At 47.1% G+C, this 19295-nt stretch overlaps 1 protein-coding gene across 6 annotated transcripts in view; it reads left to right on the forward strand.

Moving 5' to 3' along the window:
- Nucleotides 1-19295, forward strand: part of RNF212B (ring finger protein 212B) — a 1495999-nt gene that overhangs the window by 844749 nt on the left and 631955 nt on the right. For all 6 annotated transcript variants that reach the window (XM_078641360.1, XM_078641359.1, XM_078641361.1 and 3 more), the window contains one exon: nt 6937-6979. In XM_078641360.1, the coding sequence (XP_078497486.1) occupies nt 6937-6979 (43 nt within the window). The remainder of the gene's footprint in view (nt 1-6936; nt 6980-19295) is intronic.

The raw sequence follows: 19295 nt of genomic DNA on the forward strand, positions 1-19295 counted from the left end.
AGTGCAGCATATATATAGTAATACATTTACATTACATTACATACAGTAGGCGTAACTTATGACAAACATATGATAAGAGTGCATGGGTGGAGAAAGAAAGGCGTATACAGGGCGTACACTGAGACATGTGGTATGAACGTCACAGAAGTGTCATGAATGGGGCGGAAACATGGAGGGGGCTACCTGAGAGCAGCTGGGACCTTTAACCTAGTGGTGCGCGCAAGCGGGCAATGACGTGTTACCAGGGAGAACTGGGGGCTATGACTTCTACGCTAGAAGAGGAGACTAAAGTCTGCGGTGTCAGGACGACATGTACCTATAGCATATCTGGTATCTTGTGTTTGGAGTACATGTTGATAGAATCCAAAAGTTATCAGGGCAAAGGCTACTTGACACTAAGACTGGTGCATGCATATATTCTTCATGTATTGCGTGTGCTAGGAATATTCTATGAATATTAATACAGTAACTCTCTTACATGGAGACAGAAAGACTAGACCATAGCTAAAACTGTTGATGCGATTCAGTAGCTTAGGAATGCGAAGACGAGAGGCTGGACTGATAACTAGAAGCATAACATATTCTTGGCAGACAGGCAGGCAGAGCCAGGCCGGGCCGGGCACTGCGAGGCAGAAAATAAGTGAAGGGTCAGGGATGCAGGTGGGGCTGCATTGCTCCTCGGAGTGGGTTCAGGAGACTGGAGCTTGAATCTGGTGTCCGGGCCCTTTTGAGGCCTAGAAACGGGGACAATTTGGTGAATTAACGTGCACACTGTGAAATATGGCAACATAGGCCTAATACTTGTTGCTTTCACGAGAACTGGAAACTGACATACTAACGTTGGACACAACTATAATTGCGTCTTTAATCAATCATAGGGGGATACATGCATATCGATCATGCACGTATAACATAGGATGGGGAACACGTAGGCACATATAACATGGCAAAATTTACTTTTCCACACCACCTGCAGGGTTCCCCGGCAGCAGTGATAGTTCCAGCAGCTTTCCAATGGGCGCTACATAATGCTTATTGATCACAGCTGTTGTGGAATGATGCCAGGAACAACCTATCTCATTAGTGTGTCAGCCAGGGTCACTTGTTGTATGCACGTATTGTTTCCAAAAACTAAGACAGACGGGGAGTCACCACTATGGCCTTCACTGAACATTTCTTCTATACGAATTGATACTTTAAGCAGAATGAAAGCCATTCTTTTACAAAAAACTGTGCCACTGACCTCGTCCAGAGAGACGTATGATCTACAAGTTGCAAGGTCCTCTGTGGAGATACATGTATTATTATCAACAAACAGCCCCATACATTTCGCAGAAATTTTAGGTCGTATCTTAAACATTTCTGATACCAGTGGTATTGTACATGTATTTAAGACCATTTATTCGGGACTGTTAACACCTTTTGAAGCAGTCCTAGGCATTTTTCCTAACTTCGTGCACTCTGTGTTCGGCGGCCTGCCTCTCGTCTTGGGACTCATAGCAGGGATACTATTTTTATTCCTCCTGCTCCGTTATGGCAAGTCCAGTCACCAGTGATACCCAAACTACAATGTAGAACGCTCTTCTGGCAATGTAGTATCGTGAACGCATAACACAGATTCTTGGCTTGGCTCGTTTGAGAGATCTGAATACCATGTGGTTCCTGTCATTCAGACCAATCTGGCAAGATTGCATCTTACCTGTTCTACGATGCCTGCTTTGTGGATGTAGAAAATAGAAACCTTCTCAGGGGTCTCACTGATACTTGGTCCTTTTAAACCAACAAAGAAGAAATTGGCACAGGAGCTGAAATATAAAAAGAACATCTTTATTAACCTCAAATGAGGGAGACTACACGACACAGAAGTCTTAGCAACTGAATGAGGCAGTCTAAGGAGTACAGAAAACAGGGACCTTATAAATGCTTAGGGTTACATAGTCAGCATAAGACCAAGGGGCAGTCCTGGCACATGTAAGCATGCAAAAATGACTAAGATGGGCATGCAAGATCTGCTTGCTCACCAAAGTGGGAGGAGCTAACAGTTGCTAATTCTGGTGAACACATCCTGACATTTACAGACTAGAAACAGTTGCAAGGATAGCTGCAAGCTCAACTGAGCATGTGCGAAGGTGGAAGATGCTAAATATAGTTCGTTTCTAGGCAGATTACAAGAGCAGTCAACACTGAGGGAGGACAGAGCACATGGCGAGCACGTGGCAGCACATGGCAAACAAGATGGCTGCCAGAAATATAAAATGGCTTTCAGCTCATGCTAACAAATCCATCCAATCTTTAACATGGAGAGGAATGCGTGTTGGATATCTGTCTAACACTTCCATCAGCAATGCCAACAGATGTTGACGCCTTACTGGGTCCGATAATGGCTCATGTATTGTGTTGCCCCCAACGGCTACCAATCCTGATGACGGCATTCATAGAGATCTCACCGGCAATTCCAGCTAAAGGTGAGATACGTGGACCAACAGGCACACAGGTACCATCTACTTCGAACATGGCTAATGCGACTGGCGCTGACGGCGATGCTTCTCATCTGTGTACAATTGATCTACTTATTGAAGTGGTTCAACTTTTATCTACTGTGGTAGACGATTTCTTTGCCAGCCTAGACGATTTAATGTTTTCTTCTGACACTGAGAATAGCTTTTAAAGTTAGCACACCGCGTTCTATCAGCTTTGAATTCAACCTTCGTTTTTCAAAACAAACACTTCTAGCTTTGGAACTCTATTTTTCTACGATTGATTTGATTTTTTTCCAAAAATGAACTTTGGCACAAAGCAATCTGCTTAAAGTAGAACTATTGTTATAGAAAGAATTCTTTGAACACTTCCTAGAAACAATATTGACCTTATCAAGAAACCAAAACAGTTTATATATTCTGCTATGGGATGGTCTCGACCTTTTTTCTGTATTTCGAGCCATTTCATAAATGTAATGTTTTTATGATTCATTCAGTTAGCAAAACATGCTACATGATTGAAATGCAATCATTGCTTTTAAAATGCGTGCAGTAGAATACAAATGGTAATTTTTTGTGTGCAACCATGTTCAAATGCATTGTTTTGTATTTTTGGGTGGGATTGTAAACACATGCTTTAGAATATGTTTCAGTGCTTGAACTTAGTAATGTTGAACATAATAAAGTGGAGTGGGTGTTGTATAGCATTTTAGGACTCTAGTGTAATTTTTCCGATTCATGCCCTTATACAGGTATAACTCACCATATCCTTATATAGGCATAGAAATCCTAACCTTATTTAGACATAGCTCATGCAGTCCAAATACGGCAGGGCTACTTCCACTAGTTCCGAAAATCCACAAAAATTTCCTGGAAAACGCGGTTTCAGCAGCTAGGGACATCCCCTTGCTTGAATACTGACTTGTCCAAGAACTCATGGAGTTTTCAAAGAACTGAGAATCTTTGATGACTTTATTATGTCCACCTTTACGTCCATCTCGGCACCTTCAAGGTATAAATAGGCCCACACTTGCTATAGCAAACACACAGTGGTTTGGAGCAGTTCGACTATCCACTTGCCCGACGCATCCTGCTACAGCAAGTGCCGAAGGAAGCCGAACCTCCAGGAGATGCACTGAGAGAGACACTGTCTTTTGTCTTGCCTAAAAAATCCAGCTCCAGTGTTTCCAAGCTACCCTTGCGGGTTGTTCGGAAATCGAGTCCGGAGACAGAGAGATACCAGACCTCCTTCATTCTAAACCAAGGAACGGAGCTGATTAAACCCTAAGAGAAATATTGGATAGATTCTTGGCAAAGAATACTAAATGTATGCTACACCTCACTTACTTCTTCCCTCATACCAGACTTAGGTTAGGTCCATTGGAGTAGGCGTATTTTAGAAGCACCAGTTGAGTACTTTTTACCCTTTTTTATTTATGTATGTATTTATCCATGGTCTAGGAACCATACAATGCTTTTACAGTATTATTTCATAATACTCTTCTTACTGTACGCATTATACTTTGCAACCAGTATTACGATTGTAGCAGTTCATTTCTTCTGCATGAGAAAGAAGACTGTTCAATAAATACTCTTTTATCGAAAACGCCCGTCTATCTATTTCTCTGCACCTCTGGTGAAACGAAGCATGCACGAATGACTGAGTAAAATATCTATCTATTGTTTCCACGACTCTGAAGATCAGTTTTATCTTGGGGAAACAAATTTGTCATGTTTATGCGGATGTCAGAAACTAAATTCCTTCTTGTGAACTCGAGAAAGTTTCTAGTGACCTCTGAACTAGCTGGCACTCACAATTAAGTCTAATATATTAAATAGAGACCTAGTAGACATAAGTCCTACGTCAAAATCTATAGGATATATTATTCCAATGCGCAGAGCATATTGGGAATATAGGAAGGACGCTACACTATGTTATTGGTTATAGGAAATAGGGTGGGACTAGGGCTAGGGTTAGACCTTTAATTGGAAGTAGCAATTAGGGTTTCTGGTGTGATTGGTTGCTGGACTAGTTTTGGGACTAAGAGTAGGGTTAGGTTTTCTATTTGAAGTAGGGACTAGGGCTTCCTGTGCCATTGGTTGCTTTGACTTGGGTTGGGACTACTGGTAGGGCTAGGGCCTCTATTGGACATAGAGATCAGGGTTTTTGAACTGATTGGGTGCTTGGACTAGGGCTAAGATTGGCTGTAATGTCCTGGTATCCTAATGGTTCTAGATTTTAGGGCTTGTGTTGTGATTGGATAGTGTTAGGGCTAAGGTTCCATTGGCTGAAGGGGTCACCTGATTACTAGGGCTATAAAAGGCCAGGGTTAGGGCGTCTCAGCCCGGGCGTTGAGGCTAAGGGCAGAGAGGACAAGGGCAGTTGCCTGTTTGAGCCTGTTAAGGGCACAGAGGACAAGGGCAGTTGCCTGTTTGAGCCTGTTCAAGACTGACCAAGACCAGGGCCAGAAATGCTGCCCAATATACTTAGCTCCTTTATGCATCTATATACTTTCAATGTTCTTATGGATGTATATATTTATCACTTTCTTCTAATTTAGCATTTCAAATGCACTACCCTATTTCTCAGCCTATACATCTATCAATATATCCTCTACATCCACTCTCTCATGTATCCCAAACCCCATCCTACTACTATGACCCCCAAAATAACCCTTTCTAGACTCTCTCCTACTCTACCCCTCCTTGCATCATCTGATACCTCTTTTACTATACCTATCCCCTAAAACAAACCTTTCTAAACTCTTCAATCTTTTCTACCCCTCCCCAACCCTTCTCAATCCAAATAACTGACTAACATATCCACCAATAAAATTACTTTCATGTTTCACCATACCAATTCAACACTAATCCGGATGGGTTCCAGAGTAGCTTGCAACTTGCGCTTCAAAACCCCATCAGGGGTAGCAGGCGCTATATAAATACAAACCTCTTTCCCTCTTCTATCCCGCCACCTACCCTTCTCTACCCAAATAACTGAATAACATATCCACTACTCAAATTACTTCATATTTTACTATACTAATTTTCAACACTAATCCTTTATAGGTTCCGGAGTGGCGTGCTACTTGCCAGAAAAGCGCTTCAGCACCCATCAGGGGTAACAAGTGCTATATGACTGCAAACCTTTCTACCCCTTTTATCCCTCCGCTATCCTTCTCACTCCAAATAACTGACTAATATCCACCACTGAAATTACTTCATATTTCACCATATTAATTCACCACTAATCCTTTATGGGCTTTCTGAATAGCGTGCGTCAACATCCCATCAGGGGTAACAAGCGCTATATAAATACAAACCTTTTTCCTCCTCTATCCTTCTGCTATCATTCCAAATCCAAATAACTGACTAACCTATCCACCACTTAAAATGTACTTGCATGTTTCACTATACTAATTCAACACTAATCCTCTATGGGTCCCGAAGTAGCGTGCTACTCGCCGAAAAAGCGCCTCGACGCTCGTCAGGGGTAGTAAGCGCTATATAAATGCAATTACAATGCAATTACAATTTACACTCTGCTTTCATCCGTGACAGCTACTTACTGCATGGGTTAGTGGTCTACATCAGTCACTGGCATTTTTGCCCTATGAATGAGGGAATTTTCTGATGAGTGTATCCATCCACCCGAAAAGGGGTTTACTTCAATATCAGAGCTGGTTAGCCAGTCCCTTAGTTTTGAATGTTCTCCTTTTACAGACCCCCTTTAATTCCATTGTTTCTTATTTTGTTTATCTCAATGATTCTTAACACCTTGGCTGCTTGAGCGATTCTCCTGCTGTGCTGGGCCATAATGTTGATCAATTTGATCATGACGAGCTGAGCTCGTCATGAGCACCCTAGAGGTATACCTCATGACAAGCTCAGCTTGTCATGAGCATGGAAGGGGTTAAGAGGATACTACAGCTCTCCAGGCAGTGCTAATACATTGCTTGCTTGCTTTTCATTCCATCCGCAGAGTGTTGCATTTCCACATGGGGACTTCCTGTTGTTGCTCATAGTGTATGATTTGTTTACCATTACAAGATGGCTGACACCTTGGTTCTCAATATTGCAGCCAAGTTTGAACAATAAAACAATGATAGACTTTTTATAATTCCTTTGCAAGATGGACACTGTCTGCTGTTTTTAGGCTTGATATTGCAAACATATGCCCATAGTATTTCAAAGGTAGTGTGTTTTCTTTTTTTCTACTTGTATTCTTTTAATTTATCCTTCACATGTTGTTGAATTTCTGTGTGCTTTATTGCTGTTGTGTCATAAGGCACATGAAAGTATGAGTCAGTGGATTGAACGATGAGTGACAAAGTGTGTGTATGATAACTTATTGAGTGTCTACACTCATCAATGACACAAAAGTCACTTTCATTCATAAGCCAGCCCAATTGGCGTTGCCATCGCTTGTTTTTCCATTGACTCTACTTTTCTCTTCTAGCCACACCACGGCACAGCTCTCAGCACAGCAGCCAAGTAGTAAGGTAAGAATTTTCAGTTCTTTTAATGGGAGTGCTAGAGCAGGTAAAAACAGGCCAAAATTAAGAGAGTACTTTTCAACATGAAGTTTGTGAGAAAGTGGAATTCAAGTCTTGTGGAATATGTGAGTTTGAGTGCATTGTAAGTAGGTGTGCAATAATATTAAGCTTCATGTACTGAGAATGATGTTATGTCATTATACCACGGATCATCTACAAAGGAGTGCTTAGCTGCAAGGTGAGTTCTCTTCCAGTGGATCCTCATCAATAGTCATAAGCACTGAATATTCCCACCCATGTGCGGGACCCCGGAAACAATATAAAAATATATATGGAAAAACATACATATCTCGCTCCGCATATATGTATGTACATATATTATTTTTTCTCATACCAATGCAGCCTCAAAACTGAGGCTTAACAATGTAATCACTCATACATGCACTGAAATTAGCAAGGAAATAAAAACACATTAGGTCCAATAGCCCTTGAACTCATAAATCCTGAAAATTGCTAATAAATAGACATTGTTAGCCACAGGCTGCATTGAAAAGCAATAACATAGAAAATGACACCGTGCCTTTAAGGCAGCCATGACCCCAGGCTTCCCATCATGCCTCAGGGGTGACAGTTAGGTCAGTTGTTCTTTCCGGCTCCTTCTGTCAGGACCCTGGTTTAACAGATCCCACCTTTTTTGACTTTCTGTCAAAAAATCTTGGTGATTTTCTTTAATTTTTGCCTTCACTTGACGGTTTTTGACCTTAGAGAGATACTGCTGCCTTTTTTGAGCTTCAAAAAAGGTTCATTTTTGTCAAAATGCCTTTGCTTTTTGACCCCCGCCCTTCCTTTGGGAAGGAGAAGGCTAGGACTGATACACATCCTGTGTGTATCCTCTGTCACCCTGAGACACATTCTGCAGAAAAATGTGAACGCTGCAAGACTTTGTCAAGGAGAACCCTCAAAGATAGAGAAAGAATTCGAATTTATGGTCTTTATGAGAGAGGTAGGTCTCCTAAGAGACAGAAAAAGCGAAGGACGCGATAGACGTCGAGAGATGTCCCGACTTGCTCTCCTTCGGCGTTGGGATCGGCGTAGAAGGTTCCGCAACTGACGACAATGAGCCACCTTCCTTCGACGACGAAGACTTCAGCGTTGAGAGTCAAGGTACCTGCGCTGCCGTCAACCGGGCGACCTGCAGCGTCGAGAGAGAGGTTTCCGTTTGAGCATAGGAGGTCGACGTCGAGACAGCTGCCGTCGAAACCTCATGTCCAGTCTTCGACGTCGCAGCTTCCTCCGTCGATGCCCAGTCATCGGCGTTCGACGTGGAGGCAACCTCCATCGGCGTCCGGTCATCGACGCTCGAAATCGAGACACCCTCCGTCGTCGCCCAGCCAGCGGCGTTCGACATCAAGGCATCCTCCGTCGGCATCCAGTCATCGACGCTCGACGTCGAGGTGTCCTCCGTCGGCGTCCAGTCATCGACGCTCGACGTCGTGGCATCCTCCGTCGTCGCCAAGGCATCGGCGCTCGATGTCGAGGCATCCATTGGAGTCCCGTCAAGGGCGCTCAGCGTCGAGACACCCTGCGTCCAGCGATCCGCGCTCGATGTCGAGAAGGCCTCCCGGCGTTCAACGTCGAAGCATATGCCGTCGAGACAAGTCTCTCCAGCACGATCCCAGAGGACAGGGTCTCCGCAGAGAGTTCGTCAACCCTCGGCACAGTCTCAACCAGCAGTGTCACAGCAGACCAAGACGTCGAGTTTGCCAACTCCGTCTTCAGGTCATGGGCCTCGGTCGCAGAGGTCTCCAAGATCGCCTTCAGCTGCGGAAGGAGAATCTGTCTTAGGGAGACTATTTAGATCAATGGAGCGCTCTCCAGTGAGCATGAGCCATCTTGCTAAATGGAAGAGCGCTTCAGAGAATCGTGGTTCTCGGAGTTACACAAGATCCCCTACGCCTCCTGTGAGCCTTTCTTCATCCTCGTCAGGTTCTTCTTCTTCTCACCTTCATAGGTCTCTGGATCTGGTCATTTATTCATCCGGCAGTGAGAGATCAAGGCGTTCTCCTGCACGTTGCTGCATGGGCAAAAGGATGTAACACCTCCTGCACGATCATCAGCGAGGGACAACGCACAGAAGTCGCCTTCCATCAGGCTGTCTCCAAGATGGTATAGGCCTCTTCAGCACTGGGCTCCAGACAAAGAAACAGCGGCCAGGATGCAAGAATACAGGCCGGTTTCAAGGCCCAGAGAATGATCAAGCTCCCAGGTGTGGCTCAGAGAACGATCACGCTCCCGGGTGCGTTCCAGCAGACGAAGAATCAGATCTAGGAGCAGGAGAAGGGAACGAAGATCTCCACCTACAACTTCTTCTCCTACCCGCTATTATAGAGATTACTCGCCTACTTTGACAGACACTCCTCCATCAAGGTTATCCCCAATTGATGACATCTTCACTTTTCAGGACATTCTGGGCAGAGGGGCTCTGAAACTGGGAGTGCCCTTGACAGCTCCCCAGATCAAGACCTCAGTGATCTTTGAAACCCTGCATCACAGGTCTGCACCCAAGCCTCTGTTGCCTTTGGTACCTGGGACTATAGAGCCAGTGATGGAGGTATTCCTCACTCCAGCAATGATAAAGGCTGCGCCGGCGAGGATTCTCAAAAAGTACCACTCGCCAGAGGAGGATACTCTGTTCCTCAGGGCTGATCCGCCCCCAGACTCAGTCATTATCGCAGCGGCGAGAAAGTCCAGTGCTGTAGCCTCCTCCCCCACAGTACCTCCGGATAAGGAGACCAAATCACAGGATTCATGGGGAAGACGAGTCTGTAATACTTCAGCCTCATTTCTCATGGTGTCCAGCGCGGAAGCCCTTTTGGGGCGTTATGATAGGTCCCTGTGGGATTCCCTGCAGCGTTTTGTGGAGAATCTCCAGCAGGAAGATAGTAAAGACTTTGAGGAGATTCTCTTGGTAGGCAGCCAAGTCTCCAATCAAGTCATTAGCGCCGCAGCAGACGGAGCTACCCTCGCAGCGCATGGCTATGCGCATTGAATATCTGCAAGGAGATCCTCCTGGTTGCGTCTCACAGCTTTGAAACCAGAGGCTCAAGCTCGGATCATGAACCTGCCGTTTTCAGGAACATCATTGTTTGGGGCAAGTACTGATGAGGAAATGCAGTGCATTAAGGCAGAGTTGGACACTCTCAAAGAGAAACAGAAGGAGTTCAAAAAGAAATATCGCTCCTACAACAAGGGCTCTTCTAAACAGCGGGTTTAAACCCCTCACTGGCAGAAGGGTCAAGACCAGCAGGGACAGCAGAAGTCTCAGTTCAGAGGCAGGCGTAATTCCAGAGGAGGAAGGAATCAGCGCCAGGGCAACAATTCCAACAAAGCCCAGTCCAAGCAATGAGTACTTCCTTCCCCCAGCGCCGTGGACCACTCAAGTGGGGGGAAGCATCGCACATCACATTGCAGAGTGGCAAGCCATTACGAAAGACCGTTGGGTGTTGACTACACTTCAGAATGGATACTGTGTTCATTTCCATCGTTTGCCTCCATCAGTTCCTCCAATGCCAACATCAAATCATCAACTACACCTTTTAAAAAAAGAAGTAGCTACACACCTCAAAAAAGTCAGCCACCGAGAGGGTGCCAATGTCTCAACCTGCATGTCAAAAAGAAAAGTTTCGCATGTTGGCGCTTCATCAAATATATCCACATCTTAGGAGGGAAGATTGGATGTGTTCGCTGGACCTACAAGATGCCTATTTTCATATCCCGATACACCTCAATCACAGGAGATTCCTTTGGTTCCGGTGGGGACCTCCCACTACCAGTTCAAAGTCCATCCGTTTGGGTTGAAGTTGGCTCCCTGGGTGTTCACGAAGTGTGTTGCAGTAGTAGCAGCTGCACTACGCCGCAGGGGGGACTTCGTGTACCCATACCTGGACGATTGGCTGTTGAAAGGTCCTTTCCCAGACTGTGTAAGAAGTCAATTCCAGACCTGCATCGAGCTCTGTCAGCGGCTGGGACTGCATGTCAACTTCAGCAAGTCAGTCTCTCAGCCCACCCAGAAGATTCACTTCCTAGGAGCTCTGCTAGACTCCAAGGTAGGAAAAGTGTTTCCTTCGGAACAGAGACAGTGTTCTATAACTCAGAAGTGTCAGCTGGTACTTCGCAACAAGGCTCAGAAAGTGCAGAAAATTGCCTCCCTGCTAGGGTCGATGGCATCATGCATTTTCCTGGTCCCGAATGCCAGGCTTTGGATGCGTCCTCTTCAGCAGGATCTGGAGGACAAATGAGACCAACAGACATGCTCGCTGGGACGACCAGATTACTCTGTCAGAAGCAGCTTGAGGTTCCATTCCGTGGTGGACAAAGAAGCAGAATATGCAGGTGGGAGTTCTGTTCCATCAACCTCCTCCTGCACAGACATTGATCACAGATGCTTCTCTGCAAGGCTGGGGGGCGCACATGGGTCAGCTCCAAGTGCAGGGTCTGTGGTCTTCCAAAGAAAGTACCTACCACATCAACATGTTGGAGTTGAGAGCAGTCCACCTAGCTCTCAAAGCGTTCCTTCCCTCTCTTCAAGAAGCTTCAGTATTAGTACAGACGGACAACACCACCACAATGTACTACTTAAACAAGCAGGGGGGAACCCGCTCACGGACTCTTTCATTGGAAGCCCAATGCATCTGGCATTGGCTTCTGGCTCGGAAGTTGTCCGTCACAGCAGTCCACCTCCCAGGAGAGCAGAATGTGAGGGCAGACGCACTAAGCCGGCATTTCGAATACAGGGAAGACTGGGTTCTCAACGACGCAGTAGTAGAAGACATCTTCCAGTCTTGGGGTCGTCCCACCATAGATCTGTTCGCGGACGACGAAAACATCAAATGCCGAGACTTCGCCTCAAGGTTTTACCAGCCAGGATCGAAAGGGAATGCCCTTTTGATATACTGGTCAGGGGAATTTGTGTACGCCTGTGATGTGTTCCTATAGGTACTGTATCGATTCCCCTATTCCTGACCCTGGTTTGGTTAATAATTAACTAACAGCCATCCGACGGTGCAAAAACCGTTATCTGATTAAGCCACACCACGGCACAGAAGCGCGTTATCTGATTAGGTCATACCGCATGCCATCTAATTTGACAAGCGATATTCCTCCAGCCCCTGATAAGGCATACGGAGTTCTCAAAACAAATCAAACCTACAGCGACCTGGGAAATTCCCATAACCATTGTTTTGATTTCACCGAGAACTTCAGCAAAAGAATGTGCGAACGAGCCCGTTCATATGTGTAGGAAGGTGGCTACCTGACTATGGTTACCCCAGATTTTTTTGCCTGTGTTTAGCTGGTTTTTTGACTTAGTTGACCTGGTTCCCTGCTAATCAGGGCCCCAGGCCATCTGCTCTCTCTGTAAAATGGATTCCATGTACCCTAGGTACATACCAATTGGGAATGGACTCCTTGTCAGCCCCTGTAGAATGCACTATAGGTGCACAGGGCACAGGAGCCACTAAGGCCTACCAGGGGCTGCAGCATATCTTTTGCCACCCCTGGCTGGTTCTTAAATTGACACAACTGGCTGATCACTCAGCTGGGGTAAGGTGGTGTACACACCCCTTGCTTAGATATAGTATACCTATGTCTAAACCTATATCTGGACACATGTAAACCTGTGAGCCACTCCTATAGAAAGGCCTCATCAATCCTGGAGGCTGAGTGCGTGGTTTTATGTGAGATGGAGCTCTAGCATGAGCTGAGCCTGTCTGCAGCCGTCGGGAACAAATCCCTAAGCTGTTTCAGGATAATGCCATACCATATACTATTAAGTGCCTTATAATCCTCGCGGTTATTTAGCAACTCTGGTTTGGCTTTATCAAAACATGTCGTGTAAGGTGTCATACGCTTTGGAATACCATCCCCTCGCCAGTTCTGGCGACGGGGATGGCATTCCACCCCTCTAGAGGGGTAAGACATGTTACTTCACTTTAATGCGGTTGATTTCTCCAAAGGCCTTAAGATCCACAAAATGGATGCCTCTGCCACAGACAAATGTCTGGACCCCTGGAGCTGACCGAAACCCAGTCAAGGGGGTCCTGGACAAAGGGTTTCCTGTCACAGGAGGGTGTCACCGCCCTCCAGACAGGAGATAGTGTATTGTAGCAGGGAGGTTTGAAAGAAACCAGACACTGCCTGGGGCGCACAAGGCTGCCCCTTGCATAATCCGGCCAAACCGGTTCTGGGGCACTCCAGCCCTCGTGCCAGGGCGGCCTGGATCAAAGGAAGGGGGTGTATCCACCCACTTCCTGGGTCCCACCCATAGGAGGGGACCTAGCAGGTAATCACGCCCCCCAGATTGGAATAAGAGTGGGAGCAGTGCCAATGCACATCAGATTTCCTGGAAGAAACATTTGAAACGATATTCTGGACCCTTCGCCCTCCATCTCAACGTGGAAGCCCGAAGAATCTCCCTTGTGGTCAAGGAGTGACCACCCTGCAGCAGCAGGCACCATCCAGCCCTCGACGTCTACTTAGTTGCAGTTCCCGCCGGAACTCGAGCGACTGAGATCGACGAGATCAAGCCTGCCCAGCTTCTAACAGCCCGATCCACAGTCCATGCAAAGCTGAGACCCGTGGAGGCGACCGGAAGCGTGGGGCACGCCATCTTGAAGTGACCACGAGACGCTGACCGTGCAGCCCACGAGTGACCCTCGAAGCTGTACACCGGGGTTTGAGAAGCCCCCACCCTGAGCTACTCCTGAGCCGAAGTTCAGCCCTCCACACTCGACGAGTGCTGCGTGGGGCCCTTTGGCACGATTTGGCTCAACGCGTTGGCCCGGTCACTTGCCAGCTGGCTTGTGGTCCCTGTGCCGATGAACTACCGAAGAAGACTCATGAATCTGGTTGCTCCAGATCCACAACAGCTCCCCTGAAAAGGAGCCCCGACTCTGACCTTCCTGGTCCGAGTGAGAAGCAATCTTCCGATCCTGCGTGGATTGCTCTTATCAAGGCTTGTTTGCTCCAAACCTGAAGCCGACTGCACCGACGGTGAGAGCCTGCGTGGGACAGATCGTGACCTGCTCCTGGACGTCGCAGATGCCCCAGAGCCCACGTGACAGTGGAGAGAAGCTCCTCGACGACCACCTGATTGCGCCCGACATTGCCTGGTTCCGTCCTGGTTCCACCCTGGTCACTGCTGAGTGACCCAGACTCTGTCCCCTCTGCTTTCAGGTACTCTACAACTTGAGTCCACCCTTGGACTCCACCGGACACTTCGTCTTCACCCTGCCTGCAGCCCTTTCAGCTTCAAGCACCAAGAGCCTGCGTGTCAAAACCCGACGCCACTTCGACCCTGTGCACCCACTTCCTGTGGGTGAGGTAACTTTGCTCCGCCGGTGTTCCCACACTGGTGCACACCTCTAGGGTCTGTGTGTTAAGTTTTGTTCCTCTAGGTTCAGCGGAAGTGTCCTTAAACTTTAACTATTTGACTTTTACGCACCATTGGTTAACATTGGTGCATGCGTGCGCTTTCCGCACATCTCCCGAATCCCGAGGGCCATTCCCGACTTCAGCATTGCTTGTCCTGACTGCTCCCAGCGATTCCCTAGGCCCTAGGCCTAACCACTGTTCGAGTGGCCTCTCTTATACCACTTGTTTAGTATATGGTTTGAGTGGCCCCCCGCCCTCATCCATAATTGTGCAACTTGTATGTTTAAACAGTGCTTTTTGATTTAACGCTTGTGCCCCTTTATTCATAAAGAATACTGGGGATTGTTTTTAGTAATAAACACATATATTTTTATAATATATACTTGTGTGGTGTCCTTTCATTTGGTATTACAGGATTGTATGTGGTAAAACAGCTCGCTTAACACGACCTCTTAAGTTAAGCCTTTAGGCTGCTTAGTCCATGCTACCCCTAGGATAGCTTGTCTAATAAGGTTGACTTACAACCAGACACCATAAGGGGGATTGATTGGTCAGGTAGTAGGTGGTTCCAGAATTGGAAACATCCCCTACCAGGCCAACTTCTCACATTGGTGAGCAGCGGTGCGGATTTGAGCTTGCTGTTGTTTTACCATTGCAATCTTTATATCAAATTGAAAGATCACATCAAGTACCTCTAGGTACATATAAAATCAAAAGCTTAGCATATTAAGTTCTACTGAACTTAGTAGTTGTAGGTTGAAGGGAGTAGCACACCCCTGACTACAACTCACTAGCAAGGTCCAGTAGGAAAACACTTAGTGTAGGTAAGTGCACCACTTACACCTCACTAGTAACCATGTCTGACACAGGAAAGGCCTCAGGGTCTAGTCCTGTGACAGTTGACCCTACCCAGGCAACTTTTGGATATGACAAACTAACCCGCAGAGACTTGATTGCCTTGTGCAAAGCAAGAGGGTTAAAAAGGGGCAGAAGCCCCACCTGCCTAATCCTGGTAGAAATCCTAGAACAGGATGACTTAGAGAAGGCAAAAGCAGCTTCCCTAGACACAGGGAACCCCCCTGTAGTTGATCCCCCTGAAGAGGAGGATGATGATGACTTGGATGAGGACTCAGAGGTTGAGGACTTAGAAGTACAGGATCAGGGTAGCCAGGTTCCAGTTGGTAGGCTTAGCCAGGCCAACTTGGACCTACTGGGGAATGGAGAGGGCCAGCACCTCCCCAGAACCCCACATGGGATTCTCCCAGGCAACAGAAGAGTGAGATCTCCCTCAGGGGACTCTCATATTTCTAGTGCCTCCAGAGAATCAGAGAGAGGCATGAGTGCTTCTCAGAAAGCTGAGCATAGGGCCAGAATGAGGGCTGTCCAACTCCAAATAGAGAGGGAGGAGGTAGCCTTGGCTCAAGCTAAACTTAGCATGGCCCAAGCTAAACTTGCCTTGGCAAGAGAGAAAAAATTGTGTGGCTTAGATGCCACTGGTGGCAGCAATATTCCTAAAGAGAAACCCAGGTCCTATGACAGTAGAAACCTGACAAAGATTGTGCCCCCCTTCAAAGAAGGGGATGACATCCACAAATGGATGACTGCTCTTGAGAGAGCCTGCATGGTACAGCAGGTTCCTGAGGAACAGTGGGCAGCAATCTTATGGTACTCCTTTTCAGAGAAAGGGAGGGACAAGCTCCTCACTGTCAGACATGAGGATGCAAACAATTACAAAGTCCTGAAGAGTGTTCTGATAGATGGGTTTGGCTTAACCACTGAACAGTACAGGTTCAAGTTCAGAGACACCCAGAAGACACAGACTCAGGACTGGACTGATTTTGTAGATTGTGCTACTAAGGCTCTGGAGGGTTGGCTACATGGCAGCAAAGTACATGACTTTACAGGATTGTATAATTTGATTATGAGGGAGCAGATCCTAAGTAATTGTCAGAACCAGCTCTTACACCAGCACCTGGTAGACTCTGATCTGACCTCTCCCCAAGAATTGGGAAAGAAGGCAGACAAATGGGTCAGAACCAGGATTAGGCCTAAGAATCAGGACAGTAACCAGAAGAAGGAGTCTACCAAGCCTCAAGATAAGGGTGGGGATAAAAATAAAGAAAAGACTTCCCCAGGGCCCCAAAACTCCAAGGATGGGGGTGGGTCCCAAGACACTTCTTCAACTGAGAAAAAGCCTTATTGTTATGCCTGTAAACAGGTGGGGCATTACAAAACAGACAGCTGTTGTCCCAAGAATAACAATAAAGAAAATATACCTCCAAAGCCAGCTTCAACACCTCCTGTTACTGTCAGCAGTAATCCCCCAGGAAGTGGAAGCACACCCAGGAATCTGGGTGGGTTTACTTTTGGAAATCAGGTGGACCCTGGCCTATCCAGGTCCCCATCACCCAATGATCTTGTTTATGAGGTTGGCATGGGGTTTGCCAACTTCTCTGCTTGCCCAAATACTTTGAGCAAGTATAGACAAGAACCCATCATCAATGGTTTGAAAGTTGAGGCTTTTAGAGACACAGGGGCTAGCATCACCATGGTGGCCGATGGCATAGTCCCCTCTAAGCAACTTTTACCTGGTGCCACATACCAGGTTACAAACATTGATGGAATCCAAACAAATCATCCCATGGCAGTAGTAAGTCTCAGCTGGGGAGGTGTCATTGGCCCAAAGAGAGTGGCAGTGTCACCAAACTTGCCTGTAGACTGCCTACTTGGTAATGATTTGGAGATCTCAGCCTGGGCTGAGGTTGAACAGGAAACCCATTCTAGAATGGTGAATTCCAATGGAAAGGTTAGTGGGGCTGTAATGGCTACAGCCCCCATTCAAGATGTCCTTCCTGAAAAGGTTGGTAGGGCTGAGAAATTCTCTGCCCCATCTTTAGCAAAAGCTCTTCCTGACCAGAATAGCAAAGCTGTTATGATAACAGCAGAAACCCAAACTGAGTCTCCTCCTGAAAAGGTTGGTGGGGCTGTGATGGCCACAGCCCAAACTCAAACTGACACGTGTGTTGTGAAACCTGAAATGATGGATAACTCCACACAAACTGAGAGCATGGAGGAGGAAGAGAAATCTCCCCCTCACCAGACTTTAGGACAGGATCAGCCTCCTCAGGGAACTGATCTTACCCCTGATGAAGGAACTGCCCCAGAGGTTGTTAGGCCTGGCCTGACAGAGCCTCTGATGGCGGTGGACCCTTCTCAGGTGGGACCCAGTCTGGAGCAGGTAACCTGCCCCTCTCTCCCTTGCCTTAGCCAGCCCAGGGCTGCAGAGGACAAGAAGGACAGTGAGACCCAGAGGGCCCCCTGTCAAATAAAGCACCCCCATCAAAAGATTAGGTGCACCAAAACTAGTAGCCCTAGTAAGGTGAAAACTTTAAAAACTCCTGAGGGAGCCCCCTTAAAAACAGTTAGGGACCTCCCCCAGATGGATTCTGTTGGGCACAGCCAAACCTGGGACCCAAAGGGCCCAAACCTGAACTGTCCCTCCAGCAAGCCAAACAGAGGGACCCAGCCTCCAGCTTTAGGTAGCCAGAGGTTGACCCTGAGAGCACAGTGCAACTCAGTTAAAGAAAGAAAGGCACACATGGTGGAAGATAATTGGAGGAAGCTAAGCCCTAAATTAGTAGAGCCTCACTTCAATACTCCATATCCAAACCAGCCTTTAACTTTGCATAAACACACCCAAGGTAGTGATTCCCTATGGTGGAGACCCTCTAATACCCAAAGGGTGAGGGACTGCTTAGTGGACCATGAGACAGGGGGTACCCATGCTAGTGCAGGTACTTCCTTATATGGCCACTCAGGCAATATAGGCTTACCTGGCCAAGGATAGCCTTATCTCCTTTCGTTTGGGGGGGGGTTATGTAGGAAGGTGGCTACCTGACTATGGTTACCCCAGATTTTTTGCCTGTGTTTAGCTGGTTTTTTGACTTAGTTGACCTGGTTCCCTGCTAATCAGGGCCCCAGGCCATCTGCTCTCTCTGTAAAATGGATTCCATGTACCCTAGGTACATACCAATTGGGAATGGACTCCTTGTCAGCCCCTGTAGAATGCACTATAGGTGCACAGGGCACAGGAGCCACTAAGGCCTACCAGGGGCTGCAGCATATCTTTTGCCACCCCTGGCTGGTTCTTAAATTGACACAACTGGCTGATCACTCAGCTGGGGTAAGGTGGTGTACACACCCCTTGCTTAGATATAGTATACCTATGTCTAAACCTATATCTGGACACATGTAAACCTGTGAGCCACTCCTATAGAAAGGCCTCATCAATCCTGGAGGCTGAGTGCGTGGTTTTATGTGAGATGGAGCTCTAGCATGAGCTGAGCCTGTCTGCAGCCGTCGGGAACAAATCCCTAAGCTGTTTCAGGATAATGCCATACCATATACTATTAAGTGCCTTATAATCCTCGCGGTTATTTAGCAACTCTGGTTTGGCTTTATCAAAACATGTCGTGTAAGGTGTCATACGCTTTGGAATACCATCCCCTCGCCAGTTCTGGCGACGGGGATGGCATTCCACCCCTCTAGAGGGGTAAGACATGTTACTTCACTTTAATGCGGTTGATTTCTCCAAAGGCCTTAAGATCCACAAAATGGATGCCTCTGCCACAGACAAATGTCTGGACCCCTGGAGCTGACCGAAACCCAGTCAAGGGGGTCCTGGACAAAGGGTTTCCTGTCACAGGAGGGTGTCACCGCCCTCCAGACAGGAGATAGTGTATTGTAGCAGGGAGGTTTGAAAGAAACCAGACACTGCCTGGGGCGCACAAGGCTGCCCCTTGCATAATCCGGCCAAACCGGTTCTGGGGCACTCCAGCCCTCGTGCCAGGGCGGCCTGGATCAAAGGAAGGGGGTGTATCCACCCACTTCC

This window comes from Lissotriton helveticus, chromosome 5_1 (assembly GCF_964261635.1).
Source record: "Lissotriton helveticus chromosome 5_1, aLisHel1.1, whole genome shotgun sequence".
NCBI classification, from domain to species: Eukaryota; Metazoa; Chordata; class Amphibia; order Caudata; family Salamandridae; genus Lissotriton; species Lissotriton helveticus.